Raw genomic sequence first — 18,759 nt, 5'->3', positions numbered from 1 at the left:
TCTATTGCCATAAATATGTAAGGCTTCGGTACTTCCATGTCTAAGTGTTACATACCAGTAAATACATTTTGATAAATTTAGTTAAAAGAAGGTATTGTTCAAATCTTGGAATAATCATATATTATGGAATTAGTGATTATTTTGTGCAAGAATTTTAATTTTCAAATTGAGTCATGCAATAATATGGTTAAAACTGCCGATAACTTATTATTAGACCTGCATTCATGGCTAACCCTTAGCCATACATGGATAACCATTGGTTAGACTTGATATAAATATATCATTACTGTTTGAACTAACCCTTAGCCATGTATTTTTCACAACAAAAGGTTCAAATTTGCTCAAGCATAGTTGATCAAGGAGGGGCATCTGTCAGGGAAGTAGCCTGAAACTGCCTCAATTGTCTTGTAATAGACTCATTGACAAGGTGTTTGTCTGGTACAATACAGAATGTATTAACCCGATTATATATATAGGTAATAATTGACACTTGAAATTATGTAACAAATCTAAAATAATACATTATGTACATACCTGTGTTCCAGTTCCTAGCATGATTCTCTGAGGTATTAAATATGTTTTACTTTGTATGTCTACATCTTTACCATTCAGTTCTACCATCAATACACGGAAATTTGTACCACCTAAATCAAGGGCTAAAAATTTTCCTTTTTCTGAAAATAAAGAACCAACATCATATCATTACTTTTTTTTTCAGAACCATCTTATCTTAGGTTTTTATCTATCATACCTTAAAAAATATTTCAAAGAATTGTCAAAATCTTAACAAAATGGTAATCTATTTTTTTTTCAACCACTTCTGGACCAATCAAGAGTACCTGCATTTACATAAGGGTTTTTATGGGGTTAATGTTGCTCAAACTTTATTCTTCTGTGTAGTGTTTGATGGACTTTCATTGTAGTTTATTTTGATAACGGCATAGTGAATTTTTCTTTACCATATAGTTTTAAATTGCCCCCATAGTATATGCCCCCTTTTTTCAGCCAGTAAGCAATTGAATTTTTAGGATTATATCCTTAGAGCAGGTGAGATGATTTAATACTTAGAAATTCAATCTTCAAATCCTAAATCAAATATGGTTGTTCAGAACATTTCAATTTCAAATGCATTTAAAAAGACTGAAATATTGTTTTGTTCCAGTGTCAATAAGTCAGTTTTTATTTCTAAACCTGACAAGCAATTAAGTTTGAGTTTCATAACATGATAAAAGCTATTGCATAAAATTTTCAATTACGGTACATAGATTTTCAAAAGAAAAAAATTAAAAAATAACATTAAGATTTATCAGAAAACTGGTTCTGAAATACATAGGAATATTTAATGGAGGTAGGAATGCCCTTTACCTTCAGGCCTCAAACGGTCATTTTTGACTACCATTAGCGTCAATTTGGTTAAAATTTTACCGTGATTCATCAAAATATCCTTATCGTGATTCGTCAGAGGTCTCAAATAATTATCGTTACCATTATTTTTGGAAAATATTTAACATGATTCATCAAAATCAGTTGATTTTTTTGTCGTCTAAAAGAAAGTGTACATTTTATCATCATGCACCAAAAATTACCGTTAACGTCATTTGGCAAGAATTTTTACCGTTATTCGTCATGAAGGTACCCCCATTAAGACCCTCTTAATGAGCATACACACATGTTCAATAATCATTTATAAACCTGCAGATTTTATCTATTTCTTCATTTATATGTGAACCTGTGAGTATCTGATCAAGGAATAGAACTATGTGAACCTGTGAGTATCTGATCAAGGAATAGAAATAACTTGATCAAAATAACATTAATAAATTGAAAAGGAGGTGTAAATATTAGGGTCAAAAAGTTTGACCTAGATGATGGCCAAGCTATTTCTTATAAAACACTACCATATTACTAAATACAAACACATGTCTAACCTACTTGACCTACATAGTAACCATTAACCTAACTGACCACTAGAAATAAATAACTGTAGGTGTCCACTATTCAGAACTCAACAAAATAAAAAAAAATATATATATGACAAATTACATCAAATTGATCTCAAAGGTGGACTATGACATACATGCATTTACAGTTTTAATTTATAATATGTACAGGTATGATGAAAAATGGGAAGGAATTTTTTTTCATGGCAGATACAGTTTTCAAACTGAATACCCTAAGAATTATAATGGCCAAGTTGGTCAAAGAAAGTTCAATGTTTCAGAGGAAATTTTCATGATTGTGAAAAGAAGCTAACAGACTACATACAACGGACAGAATAGCTCTCATGGCCCTTTGAAAATTGAATTTGCAGCTATATTACCTTTTCTGAGAATGAAAAGGCTGCCACTAAAGTGCAATGGTAAGAATATTTCACAAAAAAACAATTAGATGAAATTCCACAGCAGTATTATGTGTCATTTTAAATCTAGCAGATGACATATATATGTCACTTTCAATTAAAACAATAAGATAAAAGTGAATAGCTCACTTTTTTCAGGGTAAAATATTTAGTGTGTCCTATGGTTATTTGGTTAAAACTAAATTAAAAGTTGAAAGTTAATATATCAATCTATGTTGAAATAGTCTACATTTAACAAGCTGGTATCTGTTTTAATAAATATCAATCTATAATCAAAGTGCTGGATAGCACCTGTGGAAAGTTTGCAACAGTAGATGTGTATTATTTCAAATAGGTTGTAGATGTGTAGATTGTGTGGTTAACGTTTTTTTCTGACTTTTAAAAAAAATACATAATACAAGAAATAATTGTAACAGGATGCTGTTACTAAGTCTCCCAAACAAAGTTCCCATAATTAGTCATTCCTATGGTCGCCTGACATTGGGCAAAGTCCAGTACAAATTGGTTTGGTCAAGTAAAGCGATATGCATAAGTGACGCCTAGGGATTAACCCTGTATGTCATTCAAATCTTCTTGAAATCATGAAACAGGAATATATATATGGTTTAGGGGTGGGGATCTCAACTTTTTAACAAGTTTTCAAAAAGAAGGGGGTTGGGGGTGACCCCTGTGAACTTCCCCAATATTTCATTTCATTTGTTTTATTGTCCAATACAAGAATATATATGGTTTAGGGGTGGGGATCTCGACCGTTTACAAGTTCTCAAACAGGAAGGGGGTGGGAGTGACCCCAGGGACTCCCCTATATTTCATTTGATTTGTTTTACTGTCCCATATAAGAATATATATGGTTTAGGGGTGGGGATCTCGACTGTTAACAAGTTCTCAAACCGGAGGGGATGGGGTGACCCCAAGGGACTCCCCTATATTTCATTTGATTTGTTTTATTGTCCCATACAAGAATATATATGGTTTCGGGGTGGGGATCTCGACCGTTTACCAGTTCTTAAACAGTAGGGGGTGAGGGTGACCCCCAGGGACTCCCCCTAAATTTCATCTGATTTGTATTATTGTTCCATACATGAATATATATGGTTTAGGGGTGGGGATCTTGACCGTTTGCAAGTTCTCAAACAGAAGGATTTGATTTGATTTGTTTTATTGTGCTGTGATCATCATTGAAGACTGCGCGTGTCTATCACTTACTGTTTTCAAGTTAAAGTCATTTGAAAATTACAAAAAAATTAAATCCCATAGGGTTCTATAGTAAATCCTTCCCTTCTGTAGACCCCTCAAAATACCCCTAAATAGACCCCAAGAGGAAAAGAATAAGAACTGAGCAAAAACAATAAGTCTCCAAACTTTGTTTGGGAGACTTTAAATAACAAATAGTATATATATATACGAATTTTGTTATAGTCCGATTTGGTGAGGCCGATTACCTAATAGGCAGAGTTTGTTATAGTCCCAGTGTGGGCCATGACGAGATACCAGGATACTTTCAATACACTCAGGCTTTTACGTCTTTAATAAACATTTGTAAAAATCGTAGTAAAATAGAGTTGAAAATGTTCATTCATTAAATATTTTAAACACGGTATTTATTTTCTCTTTAACTGGAGGACGGGAGGAAACCCCTGAAACCGGAATTATTGTACTCCCGTCAGGAGGCACACATATATGGATCTCACGCATGTCTGAGGAATACCGATAAAAGCATAACTTAGAAACTGTTGTCTAGTGTAGATGTGTATTGATGTTATTTTCCGTGCAGCGCAGATCCGGGTAGTTTTTTTGTGATCAATGTGCCATTTTCAAATGAAGTTGAATTCATTTGAATTATCGATGAACATTCAGTACATTTTAATTCAAGCTGTAAGCTAATCAAAATAGAAGTAAATCAAAATTTCAAAAGCATCTTCCTAGAATTAGTATTCAAACACTAGTACTACATTATCTAGGAGTAGAACACACATCCTATAGTAAGATAGTCTGTTCAACTTCCGGTTTGAAGCCGATGCCTTAGGAAAGTTTATTGCTATAGCAAGCAATAGCAAGCTATAGCAAACTTTCCAAAAACATATTTGGTATGACCATGGAAGTAATTTCACAGGCCAATAATAACCTCAAGTAAAGTGTAAGTATTATCTGCAGCTGTTGTTTTACAGTGATTCTAATGCTTGTGTTTTAAATTGGTGTTGACAAATTTATGTAAAGTTCCCAGAGGTGATATTTGATAAATAGTAATTAAAATTCGATCCTTTTATCAGTTTATCTGTCTAAATGATAACTGATTAGTGTAGGCCTACACACTTGATTTGATTTCATATTACATTTTAGTGTATCTTATATATATCTGGTATCTCGTATCTTGTATTGCTGTAACTCGTATCTCTGTATTGCCTTTTACACCTTCCCATGAAAAAGGGTTACAGAATGATTGCTAAAAAACTTAGGGCTATAAAAAATGTACAGATTTCTGCAATCTTATCAAGTATTATGACCTTTGAATGCTCTATTGTCATGACCTTGAATGTGTTTACAGACACACTGTCTTTTAATAGGATGAATGGATATTACATAGGAAATTGATTGTTCTTTAACAATTATAAAAGGAACAGAAAATAAAAGTAAAAAACAAGGAAAAAAAATAATTTAACATTAAACAAATGTTTTGCCACAAAAACAAGTGAAATAACTTAAAAATAATTTTAAGTGTCATTATACCTTATTATTGGAGTCTTCATTAAAACCAGAATTTTTTTTTCAAAGGCTAATGTTATGAATGTGTCATTACTATACTACCCAAAATTTTTGTAAAATTAGTAAGGGTTAACTTTGTGTCATTTTAACAACAAATGCAATGAAACTCGTACAAATTTTTCATTCTGTTTCTGTGTTTTGTTTTACATGCATGACATGGGCATAAAACAAAGTCTAGGAATTTTTTCAACATCCATAGAGTTCTTTTGTTTTGCTTCAAATGTTCAGTGGAAAGTTTTCATTGATTTTGTTTTGATTCTATAAACATGAATTTCAGATGACAATGGATTTCAATCCATATAAAATGTGAACATTTGAATTTGATGAGGGTAATAAAGATTTGTTTGTTTTACATTCTAGATCATTTTCTAGGTGTACATCTTTCTGAAATGTGACCTAATTTGAGTTCCTTGTCTCTATATTTTATCTTAACTTTAAACACTAATTGCATAAATATAAAGGATTTTTTTCGTGTATTGACATAAAAGGTTTCATTGAAGCAAAATTTGATTTTGCTTTACAAATTCTACCTTGCCAATAAAAAGAAAAGGTAAAAAGTTCAACCCATAAAATGTCTATCCAATATGTCGCTCACTAAAAATGTAATGTTGACAAAACACTTATTTAACAATACCGTATTTGTTCTACACTGCATTAGTGAAAAGTATATTGACATAAAATAAATGGTTCTCTTTATTTAAGTTTCTCCTTCTTAACAACCGTGAAAATATGCTTACATGCATTTAATGCAGCAACTACCAAACCTACAAACTTATCTGCCTTCTATACAAATATTCCCAAATAATGATTAGAGAGCTACATAATATGTACTTGTGCTAGTGAGAAATTTCTCACTTGCCTTTGCTATGTATCCACTCAAAAACTGTTGCATCCTCTTTGTTCAGGGAGCAACAAACTCAGGAGCATTTGTGTTACAGGTTGTTCAAGCTTATCTATTTTACTTTTATTCAATTTCATAATTTACTAATATGTTCTATTTTCAGCAAACCACAAACCCTAATTCATATAAACATGAAAAAAAAAATTTTTTAAATGGACCCCTGTTCTTAGGTTGTTGTGGTCAATGCAAAAAGTATTAATATTTCAAAGCCAAATTGGTAAGGGACCTTTTTTTTTTATAAATCATTCAAAACCCAGTTGTGATGGATTATCAAATACAAAGAGTCATGTGATTCCTTTAAAGTAAGATGTCTGTACAACCAGGAAGAGTATGTAACTATAGTAAATATAGAAATTAAGAAATTTAGTATCACAAAAGGCCGGTTCATTTACTTATATTCATATATTATAAACATTACATACACCACCAATGGTGTAATTATATAATAGACAGTTAAACAGTTTATTTATATGATACGCATAATTGACTAATTACAAAATACAACATAATTTGAGACCCAACTGAAATAAAATACAATTCTCTGTGTAATAGTTTCTAGACAAGGATATACATGTACACCATGTTAAAGTATGCCTAACTGGTTGAAGAGACCAGACAAAAATACATGTATGTTAAGGGTTTTCTTCTTGTTGGTTAGGTGAGCTTGTATTTATATTGCTCAATTTTGTTTAACCTTGAGTATGTATGGTGACCTCAAATTTTGTCACAATTTAAAGCTTGAATTAGAAATTTGGGGTAAATACTTTCAGAAATAAAAAAATATGGTTGGGAGGGAAATCCTAGGGAAATCCTATATACATGTATCTCTTATTTTGGCCTGATTATTAAACCTCATTTAGTTTCTTGTTTTAATCACTAGATAAATATGTATATTTTCAATACAGAAAAAACTTTAAATAACATGAGATATATGGTATAACTTGACTGTGTTAAACACTCCTTTATATATATATATAATTAATAAAATTCTTCTTCTTCTTCTTCTTCTTCTTCTTCTATATTTTTTTATTTAACCTTCTCACACTGACTTATATTACTCTGATATTCAAAACCAACATTATATGTATCAACAATCAATCATTTTTAAATGACAACTGTGCTGTTTTGGTTTTTTAAACATTGCCATGTGCTGTTTTGATTATTAAATAAGGCTAAATTTGGTGGCAGTGACTGTGAGAATGTCACAACTGACAGTTGTCATTATAATTAGCTCCATTTTTAAAGAGCTCTAAATAAATAAAAAACAGCTGCGCCACAAGCGCATGATACGCCTGTCGTCTTGTGTGTGAGGTTTTATGCAATAATCATAAATCGTTTCTGAGATACGGCCCGACATGTGAAAATAAAATGCTCTGCAGGGCGCAGCTTGATACGACCGCAGAGGTCGAACCCTGAACAGTTGGGGCAAGTATGGACACAACATTCAAGCTTGATACAGCTTTGCATTTGGATTGTGATTAAATATTTGACACAGCATAGGTTTCTGACACAGAATGAATGTGGTCTAAGAACTTAACCATGTTAAAGTATGCCTAACTGGTTGAAGAGACCAGACAAAAATACATGTATGTTAAGGGTTTTCTTCTTGTTGGTTAGGTGAGCTTGTATTTATATTGCTCAATTTTGTTTAACCTTGAGTATGTATGGTGACCTCAAATTTTGTCACAATTTAAAGCTTGAATTAGAAATTTGGGGTAAATACTTTCAGAAATAAAAAAATATGGTTGGGAGGGAAATCCTAGGGAAATCCTATATACATGTATCTCTTATTTTGGCCTGATTATTAAACCTCATTTAGTTTCTTGTTTTAATCACTAGATAAATATGTATATTTTCAATACAGAAAAAACTTTAAATAACATGAGATATATGGTATAACTTGACTGTGTTAAACACTCCTTTATATATATATATAATTAATAAAATTCTTCTTCTTCTTCTTCTTCTTCTTCTTCTATATTTTTTTATTTAACCTTCTCACACTGACTTATATTACTCTGATATTCAAAACCAACATTATATGTATCAACAATCAATCATTTTTAAATGACAACTGTGCTGTTTTGGTTTTTTAAACATTGCCATGTGCTGTTTTGATTATTAAATAAGGCTAAATTTGGTGGCAGTGACTGTGAGAATGTCACAACTGACAGTTGTCATTATAATTAGCTCCATTTTTAAAGAGCTCTAAATAAATAAAAAACAGCTGCGCCACAAGCGCATGATACGCCTGTCGTCTTGTGTGTGAGGTTTTATGCAATAATCATAAATCGTTTCTGAGATACGGCCCGACATGTGAAAATAAAATGCTCTGCAGGGCGCAGCTTGATACGACCGCAGAGGTCGAACCCTGAACAGTTGGGGCAAGTATGGACACAACATTCAAGCTTGATACAGCTTTGCATTTGGATTGTGATTAAATATTTGACACAGCATAGGTTTCTGACACAGAATGAATGTGGTCTAAGAACTTAAAAATTTTAAATTGGACATATACCTATTATGGTCCAATATCCAAAATCTAAATACATGGTTAGATTCAGCATATCAAAGAACCCCAAGAATTCAATTTTTGATGAAATCAAACAAAGTTTAATATTGGACCCTTTTGACCTCAATGTTGACAAAGTTGATAACGGGGCCCAAAAATCAAAAATCTAAATACATGGTTAGATTCAGCATATCAAAGAACCCCATATATTCAATTTTTGTTGAAATCAAACAAAGTTTAATTTTGGACCCCGATTTGGACCAACTTGAAAACTGGGCCCATAATAAAAAATCTAAATACATGTTTAGATTCAGCATATCAAAGAACCCTAAGAATTCAATTTTTAACTTTTGTTAAAATCAAACTAAGTTTAATTTTGGACCCTTTGGACCTTAATGTAGACCAATTTGAAAACGGAACCAATAATTAAGAATCTAAATACACGGTTAGATTCGGCATATCAAAGAACCCCAATAATTCAATTTTTGATGAAATCAAACAAAGTTTAATTTTGGACCCTTTGGACCTCAATGTGGACCAATTTAAAAACGGGGCCCAAAATCCAAAAACTTTAATACACGGTTAGATTCAGCATATTAAAGAACCCCAGGAATTCAAGAATAAAACCCCATTGAAATTGGTCAAGAAATAAGCAATTTATACGAAGTATCTTCTTTTGCACAAAACTGTGCAATTAAATATTTCTTGCTATTGCGCAATACTGTACAATTGACAATTTCTTGCTATTGCGCAATATTGTGCTATTTGATATTTCTTGCTATTGCGCAATACTGTGCAATTGAAGATTTCTTGCTATTGCGCAATACTGTGCAATTGAAGATTTCTTGCTATTGCGCAATACTGTGCAATTGAAGATTTCTTGCTATTGTGTACCCGGTAATTGAAAATTTCTTGCTATTGCACAATACTTATTATATAATAATTTACACATCCTGTTTGGTGTGTATCTCCTACCATATCATTATTATTTGCTTTTAAATATAAATCAGAAATAACCAACTTAAAATGGAAAATTTTAAAAGAAAAAAAAAAGGAAAAAAAGAAAAAAAAGGAAAAAAAAAAATCCCCCCCCCTCCCCAATTTTTTTTAACCCCCTTATGATTCATCACCCCCAAACTCAATCCCAGCCTTCCCTTTGTGGTATGGTACCTTGCAGTACAATTTCAGAGAGATCCATACACTTGAACACAAGTTATTGTCTGGAAACTAGAAAAATGTGTTTTTTGGACCCAAATTCCTAAATGTTTAAGGCAATTACCCCCAAACTCAAACCTAGCTTTCCCTTTGTGATATGGAACCTTGTAGTACAATTTCAGAAAGATCCATACACTTACACACAAGTTATTGTCCTGAAACTAGAAAAATGCTTGTTTTTTGCCCCTTTTTGGCCCCTGATTCCTAAAATATTGAGGTAATTACCCCCATCATCAATCCCAGCCTTCCCTTTGTGGTATGGTACCTTGCAGTACAATTTCAGAGAGATCCATACACTTGAACACAAGTTATTGTCTGGAAACTAGAAAAATGCTTATTTTTGGCCCCTTTTTGGCCCCCAATTCCTAAACATTTCGGCAATTACCCCCAAACTCAATTCCAGCTTTCCTTTTGTGATATGGAACCTTGTGGTACAATGTCAGAGAGATCCATACACTAACACACAAGTTATGTCTGGAAGTTACAAAAATGCTTATTTTTTGGCCCCTAATTCCTTTACTTTTGGTACCATAACCCCCAAAATCAATCCCAACCTTCCTTTTGTGGTATTGAACCTTGTGGTAAAATTTCATAGCGATCCATTCACTTAAACTAAAGTTAGAGTGCGAAAACCAATGTGTCTTCGGACGACGCCGGACAACGACGAGAACGACGACGACGACGACGCCAACGTCATACCAATATAAGACCACAAAAATTTTTTTGCGGTCGTATGAAAACACCCCCCTGTTTTAGTTAAAGTCCCGTAACTCAAAAAGTTTTAATCTTATTTTCACCAAAAAGTATACAGATCATTTGACCATCATAAGAAACAACTATGTTAAGTTTCATGAAATTTGGATAGGTTGTTCTCAAGTTATGGTGCGACATGTGGACGCCGGACAGACAGACAGACGGATGCTAGACATTAGTATACCATAATACGTCCCGTCAAAATTTTGACGGGTGTATAAAAATATACTATTCCTTTTTTTCATAGAAGATTCTTTCTCCATTCGGTACAAAACTTCCATTTTCCAAATTTATTACTGTTTCCAATAAAATTTTTGGAAAAGGGAAATAACACTTTGGTAGGACAAACTGTTTCCCTGCATATAAAAACCTTATGGATAGAACATACTTTGATGGTTTGGTGTACTAGAGTTTCATGAAATTAATGTGTAATCACCTTTTTTACATTTCTATTTTAACTATAAATGTATAATGCACTTAAAATGTAAATATAACTGTCAGATCCAAGACAATACATCATGCATTCTACTTGCTTTATAAAAACAGGGATACAGTTTATCTTGCATATGTATTTTTTCCCTTTGTTAAAAACTATAATTGGAAACAGTCAGTACATTGTAATTACAAAATAGACTTATCCAATAAGAACAGGCCATCTGGGTAATATTTTCCCACTTTTACCAAGGACTATATGAAGCAGGCCCTGCTTTATAACTGAATGTACTTCATAAACAAAAACAAGATTTACCTGTGCCATCTGGTAATGACCGTACAAATGTAGGGAACATCTTTATATCTGCCATGTGATTGGTTTTCTTTGACAACCCACTGTTCATTTCTTCATGTAGAAGCTGCATGATTCTTTTGTAAGTCAAGGAGGATAACTTGAATCCTCTAACAAAGCCTTCAATCTAAAAATATAAAGAATATGGTTAATGCCATGTAATATTTTATTTGCATTCATTTTTTTCTCCTTCAGAGAATTTAAGTGTCGTGCATTCTGAAATCTTTCCAGAAGATAATTTAACAGGCACATCTATGTTTCCAATTGTCTCCTCTCCAAATACAATAAAGGTCAATCTAAAGAATTTCATGAACCAATAGAAAATACTAGATGATACCTACAAAATGGGAAACTGCATTATGGTGCTTTTTTCAAAATTCCCATTGTCGCCTATTAAGTACATGTAAGTGCAATTTGTAATACATTTTGTAACGTAAATGTTGAAAGAAATACATGCAGTTCCATTCAACATTTACGTATATTTTTGTTAGTTTTAGACCAACTTAATAGAAAAGAAAGGACATGGGGTATCCATCCATGACACAAAATCAGTACATGCACAGCAAAAAACACACAAAAAGAAAGGAACGAGTGAGTGCCTTTATTGCTGCTCTTCATCTCAAAGTCATAGGGAGGCCTTCAACAAGGAACAAAACCTCTGACCTCACTGCAAGTTTAAGACCGCCCCTAACACTGGATTGAGCAAAATTCTTTGCAAACTGACAATACCGCCACAACTGCAAATTAAAGAACAAAGCCATGTAAACAAACTATGCAAACAATTTCAAAGTCAATAACCCATAACAGGGGTTGGGTCAAATAATCTCCATGGAAATGAGATGTACCAATGCTAATACAACTGCATATCAATTATCATTGACTTATCATTAGTTCCCCTTCATGTCACCTAATCACAGGCATGAACAAATTGTTGATGTTGTTGCAATGCTTAAGTATCGCCTCCATGACTTTGTCGCAGCCTCCAAAATATCTCAAGAGCCTATACTTGGTAATGTTATGACCTTGATTGACGGATTGATTGATTGGTGTTTAACGGCACTTTCAGCACTGTTGGCTATTTTGTGGTGGCTAGTTTTTATTGGTGGAGAAAGCAAGAGTGCCAGGAGAGAACAACGACCTTATGTAGGAAAACTGTCAATCATAGTCAATTAACATTGGATTCTAATGCACCTGCTGCCTGCAAGACTCAAACTCACCTCAGTGTTGACAGGCTAGTGATACAGTAGTCAAACTACTTAGACCACTCATCGAGACCCCTCAAAGTCTATTGACCATAACAGTGTCTGAGTCAAATAATCTCAATGGAAATGTGCCAATGCTAATACAACTGCATACCAAATATCATTGATTTATCATTAGTTATTCCCCTTCAACTCAGCATTCACAAATTGTTGATAAGCTGCCGCTCCTCTGTGACTTCATTGAGGGGAGACAAAAGTTATTTGAAGCCTCCCAAATATCTCAAGAACCTATACTTGGTAATATTATAAACCTGAGATTAAACAACCATGGTATATTAAATCATTTCTTCATTTTCCAAGATTCATTTACTAACAGGTACATGAATCTAATGTAATTTCAATAAATAACACAATAATAAGCCAAATAATTACATAATAAGTAGGTGGGTGAGACAGTACTGGATATATTTATAGAACATATCATGAATTCCTTTCTGACAACACAGAAATATCTGTGAAGAAAAACAAATGTCAGTGGTATTATCTTTGGGTAAACAACATGATGCAACACAGTGCCAAAGTCCAAATATAAGGTTGATTCTAAATAGATAAATTAAAATCATGGGGTAAATGTCCCATTAATAACAAACTTTTACACTCCAACTATTTCCAACAAAAATAAGAAGACAAAATTCATGTGAATATTCAGAAAGGATTTAATATATTGACCTTTAACATTAATTTAGAATATTTGCAGCAGAATTGAATTACCATCTTTTTGTAGTTTCATACTGTCAAGAAAAATTACTTTTCAGATTTAAAATAAATGGATCATATTCAATCATACCCAGTTTACTGCATTTGAAACACTCGGATAAAATGTTCATCAAAAACACTCACACTAAAAAAATTTGAAAAGGCAGTCAATTACAGATAGTATACACTATTTAAGCAAGATAATCAAATGGGGTTAAAAAAGAGAATGGTAAAAAATTTTGGCAGGAAAATGCTTGAGAGGGTAAAAAAGGAATATCCAAAATGGCAAATACCATGGTTTTTGAGGCAAATTCACCGGCAGTGGTGAAAAACAGGCAAATTCGTTTGAAATGAGGATAAAATATTAGAATATGCGAAAAATACACTGGCTATCAACCAATCAAAATCTGGCTTTCTTATATAAGGTGTAATTAATATGTAAATTCATGTTAAGTATATTTAACCCTATAAATTCATATAAAATATCTTTTTGAGATTTTATATGAATAACCATTTTTATTGTAACTTTTTATAACAAATTCTCCTATTCCAGAGGTGGATTTAGGGGTCCCCCTCTTAATGGAGCTACATATAGAGTTAATTTATAGTCTTTACATCATGTTCTACTCCTATTGTTGCCTAGTTTTGTATTCTAATATCAATGGTATCCTTAAAAGTTCCTCAGAAAAGAATTTATACAGCAAAATTATGAGTCATTCAACCATGTAATTTAGGTCAAGCTGAATGAAATGTTTTCAGCAGGGCATTAACCCACATAGCCTCAAATTTCCAGCCATTCATTTAATCTAGTTCATATAGGATGTATCTGTAAATAATCAATAAGAAATTTCTTTTTTTCATTTTCCATCACAAAGATATGATAACTCATCTATTTTTAACAGCTTCATATTAAAAAAAGATGGAATGCAGAAATTTACAAGTAATTTTCATCTTTTTTAAACATAAATGTTACAATTAGATACATCATATTGAAGAAATGGTTAATATTCAGGTATACAAGGTTGTCTTACATGTGAGGCTTAAAATTCAAGAAGTTTATTGAACAATATCAGCTGAGCTAAAATACAGCCATGGCAATGGGAAAATGTAACCTTATAGTATTATTTCAGCCAAAATATGTAAACCATCTTTAGTACTGATATTCTGGTCTATTATGCACTTTTTTCAATTTTTGATGATTTTTTCAATAACTTTTCAAAAGTTTTATGAAAATAGATGGAGAATGGACACAGATGATGCCAACCAAATAACGTTATAAAGGGACATAACTCCAGAACGGTATAAGTGACACCACCCAAATTCAACATTGATCTGTGTTTTGTGGTAATAAGCATTTTGTATGAGTTTCATAACATTATGTTTAGGCAAACTAAAGTTAGAGAATGGAAACTAATTTTGGGACATACGCATAGCAAAGGTAACACAAAATGCCCCCTCTGCTGCTGCAGGAGCATAAAAATTGTCAAATTATCCCTGAATCAATGTTTCCTAACATACATTAGTTTTAAGCCTGAATTTAATTGTATAAGAATAATCATGATAAAAGAATTATTTACATAGTAAATATTACTTGGCAGTGCATAAATGATTTAATACTAAGATAAATTGAATTCATTACAATGATCAATGCCTTAGTATCAATAAATATTTAGAGAATTGAATTTTAAAACATTTAAACTGCAATTAAATCTTCTATCAGTATTGAACTTCAAAACCTTTCTTAACGAACCAGGCATTTTTTTCCAGGTATTCTTTAATATTTCTTGGTTTTGGTGGGAATTATCTCTCCTACTCAAAACACCCTTTTCTTAAAAAAATTAAAATGATTATAGAAAAGAATGAGAAAACTTAGTACACAAGCTTCTATACTAATTTCAGAGTATCCAATTTCACTGAATATTATGAGGGTTACATGTAGCTAGTCAGAGATGATACAAATCATATGCCGGCTCAAATTGATAACAATTGATAGGTTTTATTTGTGGTCAATACATTTCTTTATTCTTCAAACAAAAATTGCTGCCCAGCTTGTGTTATGTCAAAGGACATGACTTTGTATGGCACCAAAGATTTCAAATCATTGACTACATGAAGATTAAAGCATTAATACAAAATGTACATTCTGGCTGTCCATGTCTTGTAGAAAACCAAAAACATTTGCATAGTGCCTTCAAAACTGACCATGTGAAAAATGCACATGGATAAAATAACACAAAATTTAACTGCTTTGATCATGTTGATCATCAACATTCACTGTAAAAAAAATCTTTGATATGTATCACTTGGGTATTCGTGTATCTCATTATCTTTCAGCATAAATGCAAACACATAATTTCCGTGCCTGTTTTTATAGTTATTTTGAATTACATGTTTTAATATACCTCTGAAATTACACATATTTTATATATTTTAAGAATTGAATTTGTGTCTTGAGATCTAGGAAAAGGGATGAAGATTCCTGAGAATTTGGATGGATTGTTTCTATTCTAATTAATCAACAGATTACAGATATTAATGACATCCCCAAAATATGAATGCCATCAACAAAAGGCAGGTAAAGTTAAATGGTATTCAATGGAGCTGGAGACAAAACAGTCATGACAGTTGGAAGACCAAAGCAATGATGACATGTCTTCCTGAACATTATCTGAGACTGTTACTTTTGAGCTATTACTTTAAAAATGCAAGTCAGCGGCTTAGTCAGCGGCTTAGTCAGCATGTCTGACAATAAAGTATAAACCAGGATATATTTATATCTCATTAACATGTTGTCACCCTAAATATGCATGTAATATTTGCAACTGGACTTTAATTAAGCTGAGCCATCAATCAACATATTTCATAATAATAAATGTTCTTATCAAGTGCACAATTTTATTAAAACACTGACTCAGTCAAACTAACTTCACAATTATTAATGAAATTCTAAAATGAGTTTCTTATGAAAAAAAAATTCAGACTGCCCAGTTAGTACAGTCCAGCTATTCAAAACTCTATGAAGCCTTATTTTACATTTGGACATGTATTCAAACCCTAAAACAAGTAAAAAAACAATAACATAGGTACACATTCATACTGGCTTTTAAACATCTCAAAAACCACAATTGTCATTTACACTATCAAAAAATGTATTCTGATTTTTTTTCTTATATTTAAAACTTATTTTTTAAATCAGTGGAAATGAATGAAATTAATATTTGTTGACTTTTTTATTTTTTTTTTATTATTAATTTTTTTGTGCAAATGTCCCAAATTGAATTTCACTTTATTACCTTTTTTGTCAAAATTTAGTCTCCATATCTTTTCAGAATCATGCTTTCAAATTATAATTAGTTGCTCACTTCTACATTTAAAAAATCTAAAGCTTATTCATTTAAATTTAGTGTTTCCTTCACATACTTTTGTTTGCTAATTTCTGTAATTACTTTTTACTGGACAATTTCAAATGATGCACATTATATTGTCAACATATTTGTTCCTGTAAAAAGAAGTTCCTCTGGAAACTTTGTTATAAACAATGCTATACTATCTATTATTGTTTGAACAAATATAATATTATATTGTATACCATTTACACCATTAGGAACAAATGCTGTATTATTTCTTGCATTAGATATAATATCCTAGAATATTTTTTCCATTTAGAACCAAAATTACGAAGGATTACTTCTATTCCATGGCAATCATGACAAAATGCATAGCTATATTAAAGTATAAATTGCCTAACAATGTTATTTTAACACACTTTAATTTAGTATTTAAATATTACAATGTTAAAATTATTTACAATGCGATAAAAAATAAACGCAATAGCAATATTTAGCTTCATCGAGCGTGCATCTATCCAGGTGAAATCAGATGCAGATAAGACTCTTTTGCAGCTCATTGTACATGAATTTTGCTGCCTTGTAAATAATTCAAAAGTTTGGATGGAGTTCAAGATTATTTATTTAACTACGAAATTTGTGGTTGAAGTTTGCAATGTCCATTGGCCAATATTACAGAGATATAAAGGATGAAGCTATATTAAAGTATATATATTTATAAATATATACTATTGTTAATAAAAAAAAAATCATGAACTGTAGTTAGAATTTGTTCCTTCTATTTCTTAAACATCATTCAAAACAGAGAAGAAACTCTGCAATTTGTTAGTTTAATCACTTACTTTTTTTTAATCAAATTTGCCTGTTTATAGAATATGAGATCAAAATATTCGCCCCCCCCCCTTTTTTCATGCAAAATCTTTACCTCCTCTACTTGAGCATCCTTCATGTTGCTTCCCAACGGATTTTTAAGAATGTTGTTCATTTCTAAAAGTGTGCAACTGGTGATGTTCACAGCTCGGATGCAAATGATAGTTGGGAGAGAAAGTTTTAGACGTTTTTGTAATCTAAATGAATACGACCTTGAACCCTTGGCAGAAAAGTAGGTGTGTGCCGACACACAGCACATCTAAGCCAATGGAAATGTAGATACTGTTGTTGGCTAGAACGCAGATTTGTCTAAAAATTTCCCTTATGTAGAAAGTATCTTTTAACAAATACGTTTGTATCAAGTCTTTTGCAAATTTAGAAACAAAATAAAAATTGTCAATTTCGAGCTCTTTAAACTGTTAGACGATCATATTGTCAATGTCAAATATTTTAAATACATTGTCAACAAAAAGTTTACAATCGAAACACAAAGTCCACATTTAATTGATAAAGAGCACCTGTTGTCTGCAAGGCTTACGAAAGCTGATAATTATTGTTTATAAATTATGAAGGACATTATTAAGTGGTCAACAATCGCTTTAATAAAATTGACGTTCCATTTACAGACTGGCAAATTTAAAGTCTGACCCAATGCATACTTTTAATATATCATTTCAAATATAATTCTTTTTACAAAAAATATATAAAAATGTATATTGATCTATATCGGCACTGTAGGTAATGCTTCTTTTAACTTTAGCTGCATTTAGGTTAGATTCCTCATTCTTGTTTTCAAGCCAGACGTACATTATTGACCTCTTTCGTCGTTGTGTATTGTTTTCACGGCTTGTTTTGTAAAACGGAGAATCACAAAAACATAAAATGAAATAATTTCTTACCTTTTCATATTTAGATAATTTTTCCTGGTTAGCAGGCATCACAATTATTTTTAATAAATATCCTTATATCACGAATTTTTAGCAAATGATCAAGACAAAATAAACACAACTGCAATGACGGACTCCTTCGATATTGACCTAATTTACCTTCATTCATATTCATGAGGTCTACGTCAATTGCTACTGTTATGTAAACAATATATTTAATGTACTTCTTACGGGTATCCGGGTAAACAAGCATATGTAACCCGAACAAATACACTGAATTTACAAAAATAATTCTGTTTTCTCTTTTGTTTATACTCTTCTGATCAGTATTTTTCTTTTTTCTCAATGACCGAGTTTATGAAGAAGAATATAAATGCATATGCCCTCGCGAATAACAACCGTTTGCGACT

The 18,759-nt window shown here is 31.8% G+C and overlaps 1 protein-coding gene across 2 annotated transcripts in view; it reads right to left on the bottom strand.

Annotated features, from left to right (window-relative positions):
- The window catches only part of LOC127735484 (hexokinase-1-like), a 39,964-nt gene extending 21,439 nt beyond the window's left edge, over positions 1 to 18,525 (bottom strand). The window contains exons 1-3 of one of the 2 annotated variants that reach the window (XM_052245662.1): positions 18,362 to 18,525; positions 11,252 to 11,414; positions 535 to 674 (exon numbers count right to left, since the gene is read on the bottom strand). In XM_052245662.1, the coding sequence (XP_052101622.1) occupies positions 535 to 674; positions 11,252 to 11,414; positions 18,362 to 18,400 (342 nt within the window). In that variant the 5' untranslated portion in view covers positions 18,401 to 18,525. Of the gene's footprint in view, positions 1 to 534; positions 675 to 11,251; positions 11,415 to 17,517; positions 17,833 to 18,361 lie in introns of those variants that run through there. The other variant, XM_052245661.1, reaches the window with a different exon arrangement.
- Between the last annotated feature and the right edge of the window lie 234 nt (positions 18,526 to 18,759).

The sequence above is a fragment of the Mytilus californianus genome, unplaced genomic scaffold (assembly GCF_021869535.1).
Source record: "Mytilus californianus isolate M0D057914Y unplaced genomic scaffold, xbMytCali1.0.p SCAF_3, whole genome shotgun sequence".
NCBI lineage: Eukaryota > Metazoa > Mollusca > Bivalvia > Mytilida > Mytilidae > Mytilus > Mytilus californianus.
This window is presented reverse-complemented; position numbering and strand designations above follow the sequence as displayed.